This window comes from Nomascus leucogenys, chromosome 10, assembly GCF_006542625.1.
Source record: "Nomascus leucogenys isolate Asia chromosome 10, Asia_NLE_v1, whole genome shotgun sequence".
NCBI classification, from domain to species: domain Eukaryota; kingdom Metazoa; phylum Chordata; class Mammalia; order Primates; family Hylobatidae; genus Nomascus; species Nomascus leucogenys.
Window position 1 is genome coordinate 56,390,879 of NC_044390.1, and position 21,445 is coordinate 56,412,323.

General features: G+C 44.6%; 1 protein-coding gene across 3 annotated transcripts in view; it reads left to right on the forward strand.

The window, feature by feature from the left end:
- Positions 1 to 2,251: 2,251 nt before the first annotated feature.
- The window catches only part of ADGRE3 (adhesion G protein-coupled receptor E3), a 56,161-nt gene continuing 36,967 nt past the window's right edge, over positions 2,252 to 21,445 (forward strand). The window contains exons 1-6 of one of the 3 annotated variants that reach the window (XM_030821861.1): positions 2,297 to 2,422; positions 7,512 to 7,562; positions 12,592 to 12,714; positions 14,045 to 14,200; positions 17,606 to 17,643; positions 21,260 to 21,443. In XM_030821861.1, the coding sequence (XP_030677721.1) occupies positions 2,398 to 2,422; positions 7,512 to 7,562; positions 12,592 to 12,714; positions 14,045 to 14,200; positions 17,606 to 17,643; positions 21,260 to 21,443 (577 nt within the window). In that variant the 5' untranslated portion in view covers positions 2,297 to 2,397. Of the gene's footprint in view, positions 2,423 to 7,511; positions 7,563 to 12,591; positions 12,715 to 14,044; positions 14,201 to 17,605; positions 17,644 to 21,259; positions 21,444 to 21,445 lie in introns of all 3 variants that reach the window. The other 2 variants (XM_030821862.1, XM_030821863.1) reach the window with 2 other exon arrangements.

The following is a 21,445-nucleotide window of genomic DNA, read 5'->3' on the forward strand; positions in this document are numbered from 1 at the left end:
GACCATGTCTTCAGTAGCCACCAGGGCTACTTTCTTGCAGTGGTTTTTTTGTTTGCTTGTTTGTTTGTTCATTTTTGTTTCTGTTGTATCTAGTGATACAGGAGCTAAAAAGACATTATTCAGGCAACTGGTGAGGGTAAGAGAGTCCTCAGTAAGGCTTCCCTGTTAACAAAAAGCAGCCCCAAAATCATTTATTTTCATCTTTACCTCCATTACCGATATAACAACCACCTTTGCTATTTTCACTCCCATCATCATCACCACTGCTATCACAGCCTTCATCACCATCACCACAACAATCACCTTCACTGCAACTGTCACCTTCAATCACCATCATCACCACCATCTCTGAAAACATCACCATAATGTAACCACCACCATCGCTACTACCATCACCGTCACTTTCATCATCTTCACCATCATCGCAACCATGATCATCATCACCATCATCCCTCCCTTCATCATCACCACCACCACCTGTACCTCCACCATCACTACTGCCACTACCATGATTACCACTATCACCACCGCAACCGTTATTATCACCATCATCATCATCACCACCACAACAAAGAACAGTCTGGAAAATCGAGCTACAAACATAAATAAGCAAGCTGGAAGTTTGCAAAGGTAAATGCAGCAGCTGTGCCAATAGGAAAAGGCTCCATGGCGGGCAGGCATATTCAACATGGAGGCTCCCTCTTCCCTTTTCTTTATCACCATGTGTGCAGTAAAAAAGCAGGCAACATGGTGCCAGCCACGTAGAGACTCCATCTGCATAAAAAAGATGAGGATGGGGCAGCCAGCTTCTATGTGTGCTATGCAAACAGCACACCCAGTCCCACCAATCTCTCGGGTCCTATGTAAATCAGACAGCTTCTCCTCACCTCCTCAAGCTCGGCTATAAAACCCCATGTATTTCACCACGAGACCGGAAGACCCACTTGGGAGCCCCCTCTCTCTCTCTACAGGATAGAGCTTTTCTCTTTTTTCTCTTCTCTTGCCTATTAAACTTCTGCTCTTAAACTCACTTTTTTTTTTCTCTTAGATGAAGTCTCACTCTGTCGCCCAGGCTGGAATGCAGTGACACAATCTTCGTTCACTGCAACCTCTGCCTCCCGGGTTCAAACAAGTCTCCTGCCTCAGCCTTCCGAGTAGCTGGGATTACGGGCATGTGCCACCATGCCCAGCTAATCTTTGTATTTTTAGTACAGACAGGGTTTCACCATGTTGGCTAGGCTGGTCTCTAACTCCTGACCTCAGGTGATTCGCCCATCTCAGCCTCCCAAAGTGCTGGGATTACAGGGGTGAGCCACCATGCTCGGCCTTAAATTCACTTCTTGTGCTTCCACATCCTTGATTTCCTTGGCATGAGAGGATGAACCCCAGACAATGACACTGCTTCAGTAGGAAGTCTGGTGTTTTAAGTCTAATGAAGAGCTTTAGAAGAGTTTTAAGCAGGGGAGGCCGGGTGCAGTGGCTCACACCTGTAATCTCAACACTGGGAGGCTGAGGCAGAAGGATTGCTTGAGCCCAGGAGTTCAAGACAAGCCTGGGCTACAAAGCGAGGCCCTGTCTCTCTTCAAAAAAAAATAATAAAAACTAAAAAAGATTAGCCAGGCATGGCGGCATGCACCTGCAGTCCTAACAATTCAGAGGACTGAGGTGGGAGGATCGCTGGAGCCCAGGAGTTTGAGGTAGCAGTGAGCTATGATTGTGCCACGGCACTCCAGCCTGGGTAACAGAGCAAGACCTAAATAAATAAATAAATAAATAAATAAATAAATAAATAAATATTCGTTGGAGGAAGGATAGATTTAGAGACCTTTTCTCCCAAGTCCTGTGACTGGTTAGGGTTGGTCCAAATAACCAAATAATGTATTACCTTCTATGAGACTTTAGGACTCTTAACTACTTATGGCTCAGCAATCATAACCAGTAAGTATCATCTACTGGGGGGAGAGAAAGATATGTGAAAATGACTCCTCTGGAAACTTCAGATACCAACACAGACGCCCTCCAATCTTGTTTACTCAGCTCAAAACCACAGGCTTATTTAAGATTTATTTTGGCCCCAAAGGCACTTCCTAATCCTCGGGCAATGTGATGTAACTTTCAGGGCATTTCCTAGTTAGAATTTACCGACTCAGTCATCCCAAAGGTGATCAACAATGGCTAGGCAGAAAAGGTACAGCAAATAAACGAAAAGCAGAACCATGAGTCTGATGGCGAAAGAGGGGAAGCAGTTCGTTTTTCTGATAGCAATTTCATGAGTCAGCTGACCTAAGATACATACTTCAATTCTCATGAGATTTCTTGAGCTAGGAAAGGTGGTTGGCTTACGGCACAATAGGGAGCTTCCAGGGCTGGCTGGCGTGGGATACCCGTACCACAGAAATGCAGGGACCATTGCTTCTTCCAGGTATGTGTGACTGTAACAATGACTGAGCCTTAACCTATCCCCCAGTCAGGGACCACTTGGTTCAACAATTGGTTATTTTCTCCTCCTCTTTCTTCTGCTCTGAACACTCTCACCTTTTCCCTTTGGAGTGTGGTTTCCTTCGTGACCACCCTATTCAAAGTAGGCTCTCGAATATCCCTAAAATGTTCCTATCCAATCTAGTAGCTTGGTTTTTTGTTTTTTTTTTGTTTTGTTTTGTTTTTTGAGATGGAATCTCGCTCTGTCACCCAGGTTGGAGCGCAGTGGTGCGATTTTGGCTCACCGAAACCTCTGCCTCCTGGGTTCAAGTGATTCTCCTGCCTCAGCCTCCTGAGTAGCTGGGATTACAGGCACACATCACCACATCTGGCTAATTTTTGTATTTTTAGTAGAGACGGGGTTTCACCATGATGCCCTGGCTGGTCTGGAACTCCTGACCTCAGGCAATCCGCCCACCTCAGCCTGCCAAAGTGCTAAGACTACAGGCGTGAGCCACTGCACCCAGCCTCTAATAGGTTGTTCATCTTCCTCTTGGCAAGTTTTGTTTTCTAATTGATGTCCTCTCCTTCTTGATAACTGCTGCAACCTAGCCCTGCCCTGACTTTCTTCCTTTTTCTCTTGCTATTCTTTCTTCTCCCTCCTTTATCATTTTCCTGCGACAAGAAAATAAATGATAATTTTATTATTAATTTTAGAGGTCATTATATTAAGTGAAATAACTCAGACATCAAAAGACAAATGCCTCGTGTTCTCGTTTATCAGTGGGAGCTAAATAATGTGGACACATGGACATAGAGAGTAGAATGATAGACGATGAAGACTGGGAAGGCTGAGGGAGTAGAAGGAGAGTGGAAAATAAGAAGTTACCTAATGGTTACAATGTACATCATTTGGATGGTGGATACTCTAAAAGCCCTGACTTCACCACTGTGCAATCTATGCATGTAACAAAATTACACTTGCATCCCATAAATTTATACAAGTAAAATAATGATAACCAACATTTTTGAAAACTCACTATGCATCTTACATGTATTAATCTGTTGCATCATCAGTATGCTCATGGGGTATCCTCATCTTACAGATGAGAAAACTGGGGCACAGAGAGGTTATGTTATTTGTCCAACATCACACAGCTAGTAAATAAGAGAGCTGGGATTTGAACCCAAACCATCTGTCTCCAGATCTTTGCTATAACGCTCCTCCCACAGGATCCTTCCTGGGGTCTTCTGTTTTTCTACTCCCTCTCCCTATAGGAATCTCCTAATTCCATGGCTTCAACCACCATCTCTGTACGGATGAAATCCCATCCGTCTTTCCAGCTCCAGACGAATTAACAATATTGATAGTCCCAATATCAATCAAAGCTTACATTTATTAAGCAGCTACTTTAGCCTGGCATTAGGCTTAAATTGCTTTACATTGTCACACAGCATCTCCACATTACAGATAAGAAATTGCATCATAGAGAGGTTCTGTGAATTGCTCAAAGCCTCACAGCTATTCTGCTGCAGAGGCAGCTGATAGGCTGTAAATTCTATCAAAATAATACAAGCTACACTTAAATCCTAATACCATGTCTCCCTCACCTTTGCAACCCCTAGCATAGCATCTTATATATAAGAGGTGTTTCAGTATATGTGGAACCACATGTGAAAGAAGCCTGCCTTTTTGCAACTGGAGACAGAGTCCTCGACACTTCTGAGGTGGGTTATTAGTGAATTTCGGTTATCCAGGAACTTTTAGCCCATATTACTGGATGGTACAGGCAAGGGTGATGATATGAGCATTGGGTCAAGAATTAGGATTCCAGGGTTGGGCATGGAGGCTCATACCTATAATCCCAAAGCTTTGGAAGGCCAAGGCGGGAAGATTGCTTGAGCCAGGAGTTCGAGACCAGACTGAGCAACATAGCAAGACTCTGTCTCCACGAAACATTAAAAAAGAAAAATTAACCAGGCATGGTGGCACACACCTGCAGTCCCAGCTACTCTGGAGGCTGAGGTGGGAGGATCACTTGAGCTCAGGAGTTCAAGGTTACAGTGAGCTGTGATTGCATCACTGCACTCCAGCCTGAGCAACAGAGCTCAAATGATAATATAGGCAGCAAGCCAGAGCAATTAGGCAAAAAGAGAGAAAGAAAAAGCATCCAAATGGGAAAGGAGGAAGTCAAATGGTGACAGAGGCAGCCAGCATCAGTGGAGGACTTCCTGCCTGACATTGTGCTCTACACAGTCCCTCATTTAGGTCATCTCCAAAACCCCACAAAGTAGGTCATACTGCCACCCTATTTCACATAAGGAAGCTTAGAGAAGTTAAACAACTTACTCAAATTTGCCCAACTAGTGTGCCAGCCACTTAACCCCAGGGGACCTATTTCGTCATCTACAAAATGAGTCAGTGGATGATTTCCAAAGTTTCTTAGAACTCTGGGATTCTGACACACCAATGACTCTTCAGAAACCCTAACTTAAGACCTTTGCCCAAATTAGTGAGTACAGGCTTGCTGGTTAGACTAAAGACTAGTCTTAAGGAAACATGATGGTCCCCCAGACTGCCTGAGTTTTAGGAACAGGGTAACACTATTCAGCCATATGGTTTACCAGTTGGCCCTTTACTGCACTTGGAGGCTCCAGTCAGATCTGGTGAGTGGCATCTGCCAGGGGAGAAAGGACAAGTCACTGTCACAATAAACATGCCAACCTACAGTGTCTACAATCTGAACAGCACTTCCATGCATGTAGTGCCCTGTGGGCTTTCTGAAGGAGAGGCTATGTGGTGTAGTGGGTTATCAGCTAGAACCCAGAACCCGTGTTTAACCTCAGCTCTGCCACTGACTAGCCCCAGTGAATGGAGCAAGTTACTTACCCTCTCTGTGCCTCCATTTCTTAATCTGAAAAACAGAGATGACGCTAATAGCACTTTCCTGCTAAAGTTGTTGCAAAGCTGAAGTGACAGAAAAAAAGCAGTCCATCTGTCCAGCATCTTTAGGTCTTTGCAGAAGCAGGAACATGACTGATGACACCACCTGATGTTGGAAAGGCATGGGGAAGAGCAAAGGGCTCTTTACCAGCCACAATAGAGCCAGCCTGAGCAGACTATTTTCCAAAAAGGTGGAAGTAGTATCCCCCATCAAAAATGCATTTCTAGAACCTTGCTGGTCTCTCATAAGGAGGAAGAATTTGATTCTTCTCCACTTGAATCTGAATGAGCTTGTAACTTGCTTGTAACCAAGGGAATATGACGGAAGTAGAGCCAGGTGACTTTCAGGGATGAGTGTCAAGAGGAGATGCAGCCTCATCGGCTGGGACACTCATGCTTAGAGCTTAGATGTTCCATTAAAGCAGCTTGCTTCAGGTATCCATGTTTGAAGGAAGCCCAAACAAGCCCAACACCCTGAGACAACAGGTGAAGGGACAATGCCCAGCTAGTTCTCAGCTGTTGCAGCCCCATCCACTAACTGACTACAATCATATGAAACCATCAAGCTAGAACCACCCAGCTGAGCCCTTCCCAGATTCTTGACCCACAGAAACCAAGAGTGATAACAAAACAAACATTTTTTTCTTAGATTCAAGAGGTACATGTGCTTGTATGTTACATGGATATTACATGCATAATGGTGGAGACTGGGTTTCTGATGTACCCATCACCCAAATATTAAACATTGTACACAATAGGTAATTTTTCAACCCTCATCACCCCACATCCTCCCCTTTTTTAGTGGCTTAAAGCAACATTTTTGTTGAGTATGGAGACCTCTTAAAGAACTAAAAATAGAGCTACTGTTGGACCCAGAAATCCCACTACTGGGTATCTACCCAAAAAAATAATAATAGTCATTGGGCTGGGCAGGGTGGCTCATGCCCGTAATCCCAGCACTTTGGGAGGTTGAGGTGGGTGGATCACTTGAGGTCAGTAGTTCAAGACCAGCCTAGCCAACATGGTGAACCCCCCTCTCTACTAAAAGTACAAAAATTAGCCAGGTGTGGCCGGGCGCGGTGGCTCACGCTTGTAATCCCAGCACTTTGGGAGGCCGAGGCGGGTGGATCACGAGGTCAGGAGATCGAGACCACGGTGAAACCCCGTCTCTACTAAAAATACAAAAAATTAGCCAGGCGTGGTGGCGGGCACCTGTAGTCCCAGCTACTCAGAGAGGCTGAGGCAGGAGAATGGCGTGAACCCGGGAGGTGGAGCTTGCAGTGAGCCGAGATCGCGCCACTGCACTCCAGCCTGGGTGACACAGCAAGACTCCGTCTCAAAAAAAAAAAAAAATTAGTCGGTGTGGTATCGAGTGCCTGTAATCCAAGCTACTCAGGAGGATAAGGCAGGAGAATCGATTGAACCTGGGAGGTGGAGGTTGTGGTGAGCCAAGATCGCGCCACTGCACTCCTGCCTGAGTGACAGAGACTCTGTCTCAAAAAAAGAAAAAAAAGCAATCATTATATCAAAGAGACACCTGCACTCATATGTCTATGGCAGCACTATTCACAATAGCCAAGTCATGGCTATTGTGAAATCCCCAGAGTCTATTGTCTCCATCTTCATGTCCAGGTCTGCCCACTGTTTAGCTCCCACATATAAGTGAGAACATACAATATTTCATTTTCTGCTTCTGAGTTAGTTCACTTAGGATAATGGCCTCCAGCTCCATCCATGTTGCTGCTAAGGGCATGATTTCATTCTTTCTTATGGCTGCATAGTATTCCATGGTGCATATATGGCATATTTTCTTTATCTGGTCAACTGTTGGTGGACACTTAGGTTGGCTCCATGACTTGCCTATTGTGAATAATGCTGCTGTAAACATATGAGTGCAGGTGTCTTTTTTATATAATGATTTCTTTTCCTCTGGGTAGATATCCAGTAGTGGGATTGCTGGGTCCAACAGTGGTCCTATTTTTAGTTCTTTGAGAGATCTCCATACTCAACAAAAAGGTTGTTTTAAGCCACTACATTTTTGTAATTTGTTACACAGTGATAGATAACTGATACACAGTCCTTGGGGCATTTCTTGGAATCATTCCTCAATTGTTTCATGTCTCTCCCTTCTGTTTCCCATTTATTCCAGGCCTCTGCTTTCTGCTGAGCCTCTTTGGAGCTGTGACTCAGAAAACCAAAAGTGAGTGCTCAGAGCCAGAACAGAGAAGGTGTGGACCAAGGGCTGGACCTGGGGCCACTCATGTTCTCCCGTGGGCTGGAGAAAAGTGCCTGTTCTGAGAACAATATTTGGGAAGGCTTGCTCCTGTGTTTCATTATTTGTTTGCTGAATTCATCATTATATCAAATATGGATAGCCTTTTATTTATCTTTTTGTTTGATTTTTAATTTGTCTGTTTTTGCTAACCACAATGAGTACAACGTGGAGATATAACAGAAAATAAAACACACAAAGTCTCATGAAGCAGACATTCTAGTGGGGAGAGACAAAGGAATGGTAATCATTATCATTCTGATTATAAACAAGTCAACAAATAATGAACAAGGTCATTTCTGTTTAACGTTACTCCCCTGGGACTCTCTCTCTCTAGATTCACAAGTACCTCTTGAATCTAAGAGAAAAAAAAAAAATGTTTGTCTCGTTACTTATCACTCTTGGTTTCTGTGGGTTAAGAATTTGGGAAGGGCTCAGGTCTAGGGTGGAACCTGAGAGTCTCTTTTTTTTTTCTTCTTCTTCTTCTTCTTCTTTTTTTGAGACAGAGTCTTACTCTGTCACCCAGGCTGGAGTGCAGTGGTGCCATCTCGGCTCACTGCAACCTCCACCTCCTGGGTTCAAGCGAATCTCATGCCTCAGCCTCCCGAGTAGCTGGGACTAAAGACACACGCCACGCTGGGCTAATTTTTGCATTTTTTGTAGAGACTGGGTTTCACCATGACACCAAGGCTGGTCTCCAACTCCTGGCCTCAAACCATCTGCCCACCTCAACCTCCCAAATTGCAAGGATTACAGGCATGAGCCATCATGCCCAGCCTGGAGTGAGTGTTTAGAGGGTACAGAGTTTCAGTTTTACAAGATGAAAACAGTTATGGAGATGGTTCCACAACATTACGAATGTATTAAATTCCACCGAACTGTACACTTAGTAATGGCTAAGATGGTAAATTTCTTTTTTTTTTATTATACTTTAAGTTCTAGGGTACATGTGCACAACGTGCAGGTTTGTTACATAGGTATACATGTGCCATATTGGTTTGCTGCACCCATCAACCCAACATTTACATTAGGTATTTCTCCTAATGCTGTCCCTCCCCATGCCCCCCACACCCTGGACAGGCCCCAGTGTGTGATGTTCCTCGCCCTGTGTCCAAGTGTTCTCGTTGTTCAACTCCCAACTATGAGTGAGAACATGTGGTGTTTGGTTTTCTGTCTTTGTGATAGTTTGAGAATGATGATTTCCAGCTTCATCTATGTCCCTGCAAAGGACATGAACTCATCCTTTTTTACAGCTGCATAGTATTCCCTGGTGTATATGTGCCACATTTTCTTAATCCAGTCTATCATTGATGGACATTTGGGTTGTTTCCAAGTCTTTGCTGTTGTGAATAGTGCTGCAATAAGATGGTAAATTTCATATTATGTGCATGTTACCATAATTTAAAAAAAACAAAAAAGAAGACATTCATGGAAAAGAAGCCATTCATGAGCAAGGTAGATTTTACTGGCCCATTCACAGGAAGGATGGAAGGGTATTTGCATTACAGGGCATGCCACATTTCACTCCAAAAAATTTCCATCTGCTCCAAGTCTCACTTCATAGCCACCAGCAGCCACATTTTCTCGCTGCCGAGCCTCCCCCAGACAACCGCAATTCCCATTCCCAGAGTTCCAGAGGCCATAAGCAGCCTGACGGAGGTCGCCATGTTGGAAGGAAGCCCAAACTAGCCCACACCCTGACACTACATGAAGGAACAACCTGCGCCCACCCTACTCCAGTACGACCTCATCTTAACTTGATTACATCTGTACAGACCCTGTTTCCAAATAAAGTCACATCCTGAGGTTCTGGGTGGACATGAATTTTAGGAGGACACTGTTTAAACCAGTATACTCAGTATGGTAAGTTATTAAGTCCTGGAAAAGATTAAGAGTAGACTTTCAGAGCTCACTTTGAACTAAGCAGAACCTGAACAGGAAGGGAAGGGATAGGAAAGAAATGAGTGGCAGAGGATACCACCTCTCCCTGCCCCCCCAGGAGAATTGTGCATACTTAGTGGGTGACTATTTTGCTCCACTGAGTACAATACCACCTCTTTTGTATACAAATGGCCAACAGGCCAGGCATGGTGGCTTATGCCTGTAATCCCAGCACTCTGGGAGGCCGAGGCAGATGGATCACTTGAAGTCAGGAGTTCGAGACCAGCCTGGCCAACAGGGTGAAACCCCGTCTCTACCAAAAACACAAAAATTAACCAAGTGTGATGGTGCGCATCTGTAACCCTAGCTACTCAGGAGCCTGAGACAGGAGAATCGCTTGAACCCAGGAGGTGGAGGCTGCAGTGAGCCGAGATCACACGTCTGCACTCCAGCCTGGGCGACAGAGCGAGACTCTGTCTTTAAAAAAAAAAAAAAAAAGGCCAAGAAACATGAAAAAATGCTCAACATCACTAATTATAAGGGAAACGCAAATCAAAATCACAATGCAATACCACCTTACTCCTTCAAGAATGGCCATAATCAAAAAATAATAGATGTTGGCTTGGATGTAGTGAAAAGGGAACACTTTACACTGTTGGTGGGAATTAAAACTAGTACAACCACTATGGAAAACATTGCGGAGATTCCTTAAAGAACTAAAAGTAGCTCTACCATTTGATCCAGCAATCCCACTACTGGGTATCTACCCAGAGGAAAAGAAGCATTATACAAGAAACATACTTGCACAAGCATGTTTATAGCAGTACAATTCACAATTGCAAAAATATGGAACCAGCTCAAATGCCCATCAATCAACAAGTGGATAAAGAAAACGCTATATATATATATATATATGTGTATATATATATACACATATATATGTGTATATATATATACACATATATGTGTATATATACACATATATGTATATATATACATATATACACATATGTGTGTATATGCAATATATATGTGTATAAATATATAGTTTGTCTTATATAATTATATATTATGTTATATATTATATTATAATATACAAATTATATAACATATAATTTTATTTTTATCCAAAAATAAAATTCCAAAGGCTAGGCATGGTGGCTCACACCTGTAATCCCAGTGCTTTGGGAGGCCAAGGCAGGCAGATCACTTGAGCCCAGGAGTTAGAGACCAGCCTAGGCAACATAGCAAGACCCCCATCTCTATAAAAAAATTTTTTTAATTAGCTGGGCATTTTGGCACATGCCTGTAATCTCAACTACTCAGAAGGCTGAGGCAGGAGGATCGCTTGAGCCCAGGAGGTTGAGGCTGCAGTGAGCTATGATCTGCCACTGCATGCCAGCCTGGACAATAGAGTGAGACCCTATCTCTTAAAAAAAAAAAAAAGTAAAATAAAACAAAATCCAAAATGCATTAAGACTTGCATGCACGGTCAATTGCACCCTTGTTTCAGTAGCATATTTGGGGCTGTCCATCCCCAGGATGGAATACTGCAATGCCTTTTAAAATAATGACGTTGCTCCACATGTGAAGCTGTGGAAAAAATTCTCAGGCAAAATTTTACAAGAAAACCAAAGAACAGAGGAGTATGTGTAATATGTTCCTATAATGTAAAGAAAAAGGATGCACATAGGTGTGTATATGGATTGGGATTTTTCTGAAAAGTATAATAAGCAGTAGACAGCTCAGAATCTGGGGTAATAAGAGAATTATTGTTGGATTTTTTTTCAATTCTGTGAATCTATCATTTTCATAGGAATGAAGCCTAAAGAAAAAATACCTTAACATATACCATGATCAGAATCTGGTACCCTGCAAATTCAAATTTTGTTTGTTTGTTTGTTTTAGAGACAGAGCCTCACTCTGTCACCCAGGCTGCAGTGTAATGACATGACCACGACTCATTGCAGCCTCAAACTCCTGGGCTCAAGCAATCCTCCCACTTCAGCCTCCAGAGTAGCTAGGACTACAGGCACATGCCACCATGCCTGGCTAATTTTTTAATTATTTTTTATAGCAATAATGTCTTGCTATGTTACCCAGGCTGCTCTCCAACTCCTAGCCTCAAGGAATCCTCCCACCTGGGCCTCCCAAAGCACTGGAATTACAGATGTCAGCAGGCACGCTCACCATGCCTCTCACCGAGGTGAGATCACAATGGCGCGATCTCAGTTCACTGCAACCTCTGCCCCACGGATTCAAGCGATTCTCCTGCCTCAGCCCCCTGAGTAGCTGGGATTACAGGCATGCGCCACTACACCTGGCTAATTTTGTATTTTTAGTAGAGACGGGGGTTTCACCATGTTGGTCAGGCTGGTCTCGAACTCCTGACCTCAGGTGATCCACCCGCCTGAGCCTCCCAAAGTGCTGGAATTACAGGCACCTGCCACTACACTCGGCTAATTTTTGTATTTTTTAGTAGAGACGGGATTTCACCATGTGAAAATTCTCACCAGGGGGAGTAAGCCACCACTCCTGGACACTCTAATTTTTTAATGTGCTTAGATCTCACAAGAGGAAAAGGCACAGGCTTCCTCAGCCTTGAGAGGCCCTGCCCAGAGGCAAAGCCTCATTATTATTATTATTTACATATATAATATGTCAGGGGAGCAGGGTGCTGGGGGAGGGATAGCATTAGGAGAAATACCTAATGTAAATGGGTGCAGCAAACTAACATGGTACATGTATACCTATGTAACAAATACATATATTTGTTTTGAAATGGAGTCTCCCTCTGTCACCCAGGCTGGAGTGCAGTGGCACAATCTCGGCTCACTGCAATCTCCGCCTCACAGGTTCAAGCAATTCTCCTGCCTCAGCCTCTGGAGGAGCTAGGATTATAGGCATGCGCCACCACGCCTGGCTGTTTTTCGTATTTTTAATAGAGATGGGGTTTCAGCATGTTGGCCAGGCTGCTCTTGAACTCCTGACCTCAGGTGATCAAGAGGCAGGGCCTAATTATAACAGAAGAGTTTGTGACCCCAGTCCATTTAACCTGCCTCTCTTCTCCCTGCAGCTTCCTGTGCTAAGTGCCCCGCAAATGCTTCCTGTGTTAATAACACTCACTGCACCTGCGACCATGGATATACTTCTGGATCTGGGCAGAAACTATTCACATTCCCCTTGGAGACATGTAACGGTAAAGAAGTATCATGTTTATTATTGTTATTATTATTATTATTTTATTATTATTATTATTAGAGACAGGGTCTTGCTCTGTTGCCCAGGCTGGACTGCTGTGGCATGATCAAAGCTCACCGCAAGCTGGACGCAGTGGCTCAAGCCTGTAATCCCAGCACTTGGGGAGGCCGAGGCGGGCAGATCACTTGAGGTCAGGAGTCTGAGACCAGTCTGGCCAACATGACAAAACCCCGTCTCTACTAAAAATACAAAAATTAGCCAGGCACGGTGTGGCGCGCCTATAATCTCAGCTACTCAAGAGGCTGAGGCATGAGAATAGCTTGAACCCGGGAGGCAGAGGTTGCAGTGAGCCGAGATTGCACCACTGCCCTCCAGCCTGGGTGACAGATCGAGACTCTGATCAAAATAAATAAAAACACTCACTGCAGCCTCCAACTCCTGGGATCAAGCCTGTCAAGTAGCTGCGACTACAGGTATGCCACCATGCCCAGCTAATTTTTTTTTTTTTTTGTAAAGATGGGTTATTACTGTATTGTCCAGGCTGGTCTCAAACTCCTGAGCTCAAGCAATCCTCCTGCCTCGGCCTCCCAAAGTGCTGGGATTACAGGCGTGAACCTTGCACCTGGTCAGGGGTAATTTGCAAGTCATCCAGAGGCAGGAGCAAAAGGGAGGCAAAATGGGAGTTGTTTTGGAAACTTGGCCATTCATTTAAGATAGTTTCTTGTTTCAGCCAGGCATGGTGGCTCACGCCTGTAATCCCAGTACTTTGGGAGGCCAAGGCAGGTGGATCACCTGAGGTCAGGAGTTAGAGACCAGCCTGGCCAACATAGTGAAACCCCGTGTCTACTAAAAATACAAAAAATCAGCTGGGCGTGGTGGTGCATGCCTGTAATCCCAGCTACTGGGGAGGTTGAGACAGGAGAATCGCTTGAACTCAGGAGGCAGAGGTTGCAGTGAGCCCAGATCCCGCCATTGCAGCATGGATGACAGAGCGAGACTCCGTCTCAAAAAGAAAAGATAGTTTCTTGTTTCATTTAGCGACTTCCCTCTCAGTGTTTCCTGGGATCCCCTCCCAAATAAAGTACTTGTACTTATATCCTCGTCTCATTGTCTGCTTTGTCCCCATTGTCTTCAATTGTCCTCATTGTCTTCATTGGCCCCACCAAAGTCAATGAAGAAAGCAAAAAACCAAGATAACCATTACCTAAGCTGATTTGTCTCGGAAAGCCAGGACAGACCATGGGGGAAAGAGCACAACTCCTGACACATAGTAGATGCTCAATAAATCTTTGCTGAATGAATGACCCAATTGCTTCTTTGTGTTCCAGACATTGATGAATGTAAACCACCCTATAGTATATATTGTGGATTAAATGCTGCATGTCACAATGTCGAAGGAAGTTTCTACTGTCACTGCATCCCAGGATATCAACTCCTTCCTAGGAATGAAAAATTCAATAATTCCAATGAGAACATCTGTCAGGGTAAGAACATTTTGTCCTCCTGCCTTCCTTCCTCTGTTTTTTTGTTTGTTTGTTTGTTTTGTTTTGTTTTGAGACAGAGTCTCGCTCTGTAGCCCAGGCTGGAGTGCAGTGGCTGAAACCTTCACCTCCCGGGCTCAAGTGATTCTCCTGTCTCAGCCTCCCAAGTAGCTGAGATTACAGACGTGCACCACAATGCCCAGCTAATTTTTCTTGATCCACGCGCCTCATCCTCCCAAAGTGCTGGGACTTCTTACAGGCGGCAGTCCTTCCTCATTTTTTATTGAATCTAACATCAGAAAAGATGTACTTGTTGTGGGACCAGGATGTGGTTTTTATTTTCTGCAGGGAACTACAAGGAAAGAAGGAAGTTCAAGTTGAGGGAAATAAGGGGGTGAGAAAGGGAACTATAGTTTGGAGATGGAGGATGTGATAAGGTGGTGATTGAGACCACATTCTTTGAATTGCAAGGAAGAGAAACTCACTCAGGCTAACAGGCAGAAAAATGGGTATATAAAAAGGATGCATGGCCATGCCCTGCAAGGACAGGAATGCAGCTGGGCTTCTGGAATTAACTAAAACTGGGAACTCGACACCCCCAGGGTGCATCTCCTAGTCCCTGTCTCTAAGCGTCTTTGGGTCTGCTCCTTCCTTCTCTTTCACTGCAGGCTGGCTTTCTCTGCTTCCTAGACCACAGGACAGAAAATGTGACCACCGGCTGGGAGGGGTGGCTCACACCTGTAATCCCAGTACTTTGGCAGGCCAAGGCAGGCAGATCACTTGAGACCAGGAGTTCAAGACCAGCATGGCCAACATGGTGAAACCCCATTTCTACTAAAAATACAAAAATTAGCTGGGTGTGGTGGCAGGTGCCTGTAATCCCAGCTACTCAGGAGGGTGAGGCACAAGAATTGCTTGATCCCAGGAAGCGGAGGTGGCAGTGAGACAAGATCACGCCACTGCACCCCAGCCTGGGTGAAAGAGTGAAACTCTGTCTCGAAAAAAAAAAAAAAGGAAATACGACCACCAACTGCTCTAGATCTTACCATTTTTTTTGCCCCAACCAACCAAAGAGAGATCAGTTGACCCTCTCTCTGAGACCCCGTTGCAAATTTTTTGGGAATTAATACATTGGCCCAGTTTGAGCCCCATGCGCACCTGTGGATCGGTGTCCAGGGAGAGATGCTGTGTCATATAAATATGACCACTCCCATGGAAAACATGGATGGGAAAGTCTACATGAGAAAAGAGATGAGACTTGGTAGACCACCCATGAGGTATTGGCTACTGTTGGGATAATAAGAGAGAAACTTTTTTTTTATTTTTCAGAGATGGGGTCTCACTCTGTCACCCAGGCTGGAGTGCAGTGGCACCATCATTGCTCACTGCAGCCTTGAACTTCTAGGCTCAATCCTCCCACCTCAGCCTCCTGAGTGGCTGAGATTATAGGTATGAGCCACCATACCTGGCTAATTTCTTCATTTTTTGTAGAGATGGGGTTCTCACTATGTCGCCCAGGCTGGTCTCAAACTCCTAGTCTCATGCGATCCTCCTGCCTTGGCCTCCCAAAGTGCTGGGATTATAGGCATAAGCCACAGTGCTCAGCTGTAAATCTGTCTTTTACTAAGCAATGCGCACCTCTATTGACAATGTAGAAGCAGATTGTGATTCTACCTGGGTTCTGATGTTAATCTCTTAAACTCCTATTACTTTACAAAAAAAAGAATGCCTTTGGTTGTTTTCCTAATGTTAAGAGCTCTGCAACGTCTTTTTATAAAGACTGAGCCCATTTGGGGTTCGTTATTACCAAGGCTGGCAGCGCTAAGCAACCCACACCCCCACCCACTGATAAAGTGTGCAGCTTTGGTTCAAAAGGGCAGTTTTCTACGATGAATACGGTTTCCTATAACAAACATACTCTAGACTCGGTTGTAAGTCAAAGTTCTTGAACTCTTAAGATAAAATGTTCAGTATTAAAACAAAGCTGTTTGTGCTTTTAAGCAAATAGACTGAGCTGAAAACCAAAATTTAGAATAAGTACAGATTTAACCTCAGCATGATGATAAAAGATATGTAAACATTTGCTAGACTTTCCTTGTCTTTTTGTTTTGTTTTGTTTTCCAGAGACAGAGTCTTGCTCTGTCTCCCAGGCTGGAGTGCAGTGGTGTGATTTCGGCTCACTGCAACCTTTGCCTCCTAGGTTTAAGAGATTCTCCTGCCTCAGCCTCCCGAGTAGCTGGGATTACAGGCACCCGCCACCATGCCCAGCTAATCTTTGTATTTTTAGTAGAGACAGAGTTTTGCCATGTTGGCCAGGCTGGTCTTAAACACCTGGGCTCATGTGATCCTCCTGCCTCGGCCTCCCAAGCAGCTGGGACGACAGGTGCACCGTTCCTCAAATTTCTAAAGTAGAGATGCCCTCACTAAGCACAGGAACCAACACAAAAGTCTTCATTAACAGCTGATGACCAGACAGTGATGCTTCTGTTTCGGTTATCATTCCCAACCAGGCTGACTTTAAACACAGGAGGCTTCTAATTTTCTGTTTTCTCTGCCATTTCAGTTCTAATTTCCAGTCAAGATGGAATAAAAGAATTTGGAGGCAAGGCGCGGTGGCTCACGCCTGTAATCCTCGCATTTTAGGAGGCCAAGGCAGGTGGATCGCCTGAGGTCAGGAATTTGAGACCAGCCTGGCCAACATGGCGAAATCCCATCTCTACAAAAAATACAAAAAAAAAAAAAAAATGTTGCCGGGTGTGTGGTACACGCCTATAGTCCCAGCTACTTGCGGGGCTGAGGTGGAGGATTGCTTGAGCCCAGGACGTTGAGGTTGCAGTGAGCCAAGATTGTGCCACTGCACTCCAGCCTGGGCAACAGAATGAGACCCTGTCTAAAAAAAAATAAAAAAAAAAAAAATCCAGGTGCGATGGCTCATGCCTGTAATCCCAGCCCTTTGGGAGGCCAAGGCAGGCAGATCATGAGGTCAAGAGTTTGAGACCAGCCTGGCCAACGTGGTGAAACCCCATCTCTACTAAAAATACAAAAATTAGCTGTGCCTGGAAGTGCGTGCCTGTAATCCCAGCTACTCAGGAGGCTAAGGCGGGAGAATCACTTGAACTCAGGAGGTGAAGGTTGCAGTGAGCCAAGGTCGCACCATTGCAATCCAGCCTGGGCAACAGAATGAGACTCTGTCTCAAAATAAAAATAAAAATAAAATAAAAAATAAAAAAATTTTTAAATAAAATTTAAAAATTTTAAAAAATAAACAAACAACAGATAAAGACTATGAGTTCAGGCTGTCACCTTCTAGGTGCAAAGTTGCCCACCCCATTACTTACCCCACCTGCCCACCCCTCTGCCTGGTCACTCTCAGTTCCAATAGTAACTCCATCATGATGTCTTTTGCAGACACCACATCCTCAAAGACAACCCAGGGCAGGAAAGAGGTGAGTGGAGGCTGATCCCCAGACCCTACCCAGGTAACAAACATCAGTAACAAATATTTACAAAGCCCAAAGTGAGCAAATGGGGATGGATTTAGGACAAAATATATATTATATATAAATATATAATGTATTATTTAGGACAAAGTATATATTATATATAAATATATAATATATTATTACCATATAATATCATATTACTACACAATGGTACATATTTACATATTATATACAATTATATATTATGTATAACTGTGGTATATATATATATATATATATAGGTAGATAGATAGAGATATACCATTAGATATACCCACTATATGTGTATCATTATCCAGCTCAGTATAGATACATCACTATATATAACAGTTGAACAACACACATTTGAACTGCGGCGATCCACTTACACGAGGACGTTTTTCAACCAAATGTGAATCAAAAACACAGTATTGCCGGGCTTGGCGCGGTGGCTCACGCCTATAGTCCCAGCACTTTGGGAGGCCAAGGCAGGCAGGTTACTTGAGATCAGGAGTTCGAGACCAGCCTGGCCAACATGGTGAAACCTTATCTCTACTAAAAATACAAAAATTAGCCAGGTATGGTGGCACATGCCTGCAATCCCAGCAACCCCAGAGGCTGAGGCAGGAGAATCACTTGAATCCAGGAGGAGGAGGTTGCAGTGAGTGGAGATGCTGCCACTGCACTCCAGCCTGGGTGACCGAGCAAGACTCCGTCTCAAAAAAAAAAAAAAAAAAAAAAAAAATATATATATATATATATAGGCAGGATGCAAAACTCACAAAGAGGAAGCACTGACTTTTCATGAGTGAGTTCCATGGGACTTGAGTATGCGTGGATTAGATTTGAGTATATATGGACAATCCTGGAACCAATGCTATGCATATACCAAGAGGGGTCTGTATCTATATCTACTTATAGATATAGGTATAGATAGACACACACAGAGTGCGTGTAGTTACATACATACGACAGTGTGTGAGTGTATGTGTGTGAGTGTGTGTGTGTTGCCATCTAAAGACAGGAATCTATCCCAGACCAAGAAAGACAGGCCGAGAGAGTATATTAAGGCCTGCTGCACTGCTGCAAAAGAGATCCAAGTATCCAATGGTATCCATTATTGTCTCTGGCCAACTGAGAGCATTTATATAAATATGTAATTACATCATGTAATCAATCCCTAGACTGTGAGCTTTTTTTTTTTTTTTTTTTTTTTTGAGACGGAGTCTCGCTCTGTCACCCAGGCTGGAGTGCAGTGGCGCAATCTCGGCTCACTGCAAGCTCCGTCCCCCGGGTTCACGCCATTCTCCTGCCTCAGCCTCCCAGTAGCTGGGACTACAGGCGCCCGCCAACACGCCCGGCTAATTTTTTGTATTTTTAGTAGAGACGGGGTTTCACCGTGTTAGCCAGGATGGTCTCGATCTCCTGACCTTGTGATCCGCCCGCCTCGACCTCCCAAAGTGCTGGGATTATAGGCTTGAGCCACCGCGCCCGGCCAGACTGTGAGCTTTTTGAGGAAGGGAATAAGACCAACCCCAAATTAGGAGTTCAAGGAATGATCATTGAAGTAATGGACAAATAAAGAATCAAGTAGTCAGGCTGGGCACGGCGGCTCACGCCTGTAATCCCAGCACTTTGGGAGGTGGGTGGATCACCTGAGGTCAGGAGTTCAAGACCAGCCTGGCCAACATGATGAAACCCCCATGTCTACAAAAAATACAAAAATTAGCCGGGCATGGGGGCGCATGCCTGTAATCCCAGCTACTCAGGAGGCTGAAGCAGGAGAATCACTTGAACCCAGGAGGCGGAGGTTGCAGTGAGCTGAGATCACGCCACTGCACTCCAGCCTGGGCAACAGAACAAGAATCCATCTCAAAAATAAATAAATAAATAAACAATGATATAGGAGTTAAGAAGAAATTACTTAGGCAGATAGTGAGGGTAAGGAAGTCGTCAGTGAGGTTTTCCTTTCAATGAAGAGCAGCCCCAAATTTTCTTTTCTAACAAAGAGCAGCCTGTAAAGTCGAGCTGCGGACATAGACAAGCAAGCTGGAAGCTTATGGGTCAATGCCAGCAGCTGAGCCAATAGGAAAAGGCTACCTGGGACTAGACATGATCAAAATGGCAGCTCCATCTTCCCTTCTCTTTGCCGGTCACGTGTACAGTAAGGAGCAGACAAGATGGTACTGGCCAAGTGGGTAGGGCAACCAGCCTTCCCCGAGCAGTATGTAAATGTCGCACCTGGCCCAACCAATCTGTGGCCCTACATAATTCAGACACCGCCTCCTCAGCCTGACTATAAAATCTAGTGCCTGAATATAAAATCTAGTCGGTGGGCAGGATTTGGCTTTCTTTCGGGCATCCCTCTCTCTCGCAAGGGAGAGAGCTGTTTTAGTTTCTACTTTCTTTTTTTTTTTTTTTTTGAGATGGAGTCTCTCTCTGTTGCCCAGGCTGGAGTGCAGTGACGCGATCTCGGCTCACCACAACCTCTGCCTCCTCCACCTCCCAGGTTCAAGCGATTCTCCTGCCTCAGCATCCCAAGTAGCTGGGATTACAGGCATGCGCCACCACACCCGTCTAATTTTGTATTTTCAGTAGAGACAGGGTTTCACCATGTTGGTCACACTGGTCTTGAACTCCTGACCTCAGGTGATCCACCCCCCTCGGCCTCCCAAAGTTCTGGAATTACAGGTGTGAGCCACCGCACCCTGCCCTCTTTTCTCTTTCTTTTGCCTTTTAAACCCCCACTCCTAAATTCACTCCTCGTGTGTGTCCATGTCCTTCATCTTGGCGCAAGATGGCAAACCCCAGGTATTTATCCCAGACAATGACGCTGCTTCAATAGTGGCAGCCACTCTCTTGTTGTGACAGTGACAACCAAAAATGTCTCCAGCCATCGCCACGTGCCCTGTGGAGGGAGTGGCAGAATCACCTCGCAATTGAGAACCACTGGTCTATTTCTAACAAACTTATCACTACCTTGTTGGCAAAAAATGTTAATAATAACTAACCCAATCGGGCACAGTGGCTCACTCCTATAATCCCATCACTTTGGAAGGCCAAGGCAGGGGAATCATTTGAGCCCAGGAGTTCCAGACCAGCCTGGGCAACATAACAAGACCCTGTCTATACAAAAAAAAATTAAATTAAGCAAGCATGGTGGTGTGCACCTGTAGTCCCAGCTACTCAGGAGGCTGAGGCATGAGAATTACTTGAACCCAGGAGCTGGAGGCTGCAGTGAGCCGAGATCCCACCCCTGCACCCTAGCCTGGGCGACAGAGCAAGACTCTGTCTCAAAAATAATAATAATGACTCAACCTTACATAGCTTTTACCAGGTACAGACACTGTCCTAAAGGAAGAGCATGTTAACTCATTTAATCCTCCAGAAAAACCCTTTGAGTTCCTTTTCCTGTAGTGGGGCACAGAGTGATTGAGTGACTTGCCCAAGGTCACACAGCCGGGACACGATGAAGTGCCAGGATTTGAATGTGGTTCCTCCAGCTCCAGAGCCTGCTTTCTCATGCTGTCTACTGCTCTTTTGGATATGGGACTTACCAGATTACATTTTTAAAAAATGAAAATTCTTTATGTCTTCAAAGCTGCAAAAGATTGTGGACAAATTTGAGTCATTTCTCACCAATCAGACTTTACGGAGTACAGAAGAGAGACAAGAAATCTCATCCACAGTTACCACTATTCTCCGGGATGTGGAATCGAAAGTTCTAGAAACTGCCTTGAAAGCTCCAGAACAAAAAGTCCTGAAAATCCAAAACGGTAGTGTGGGT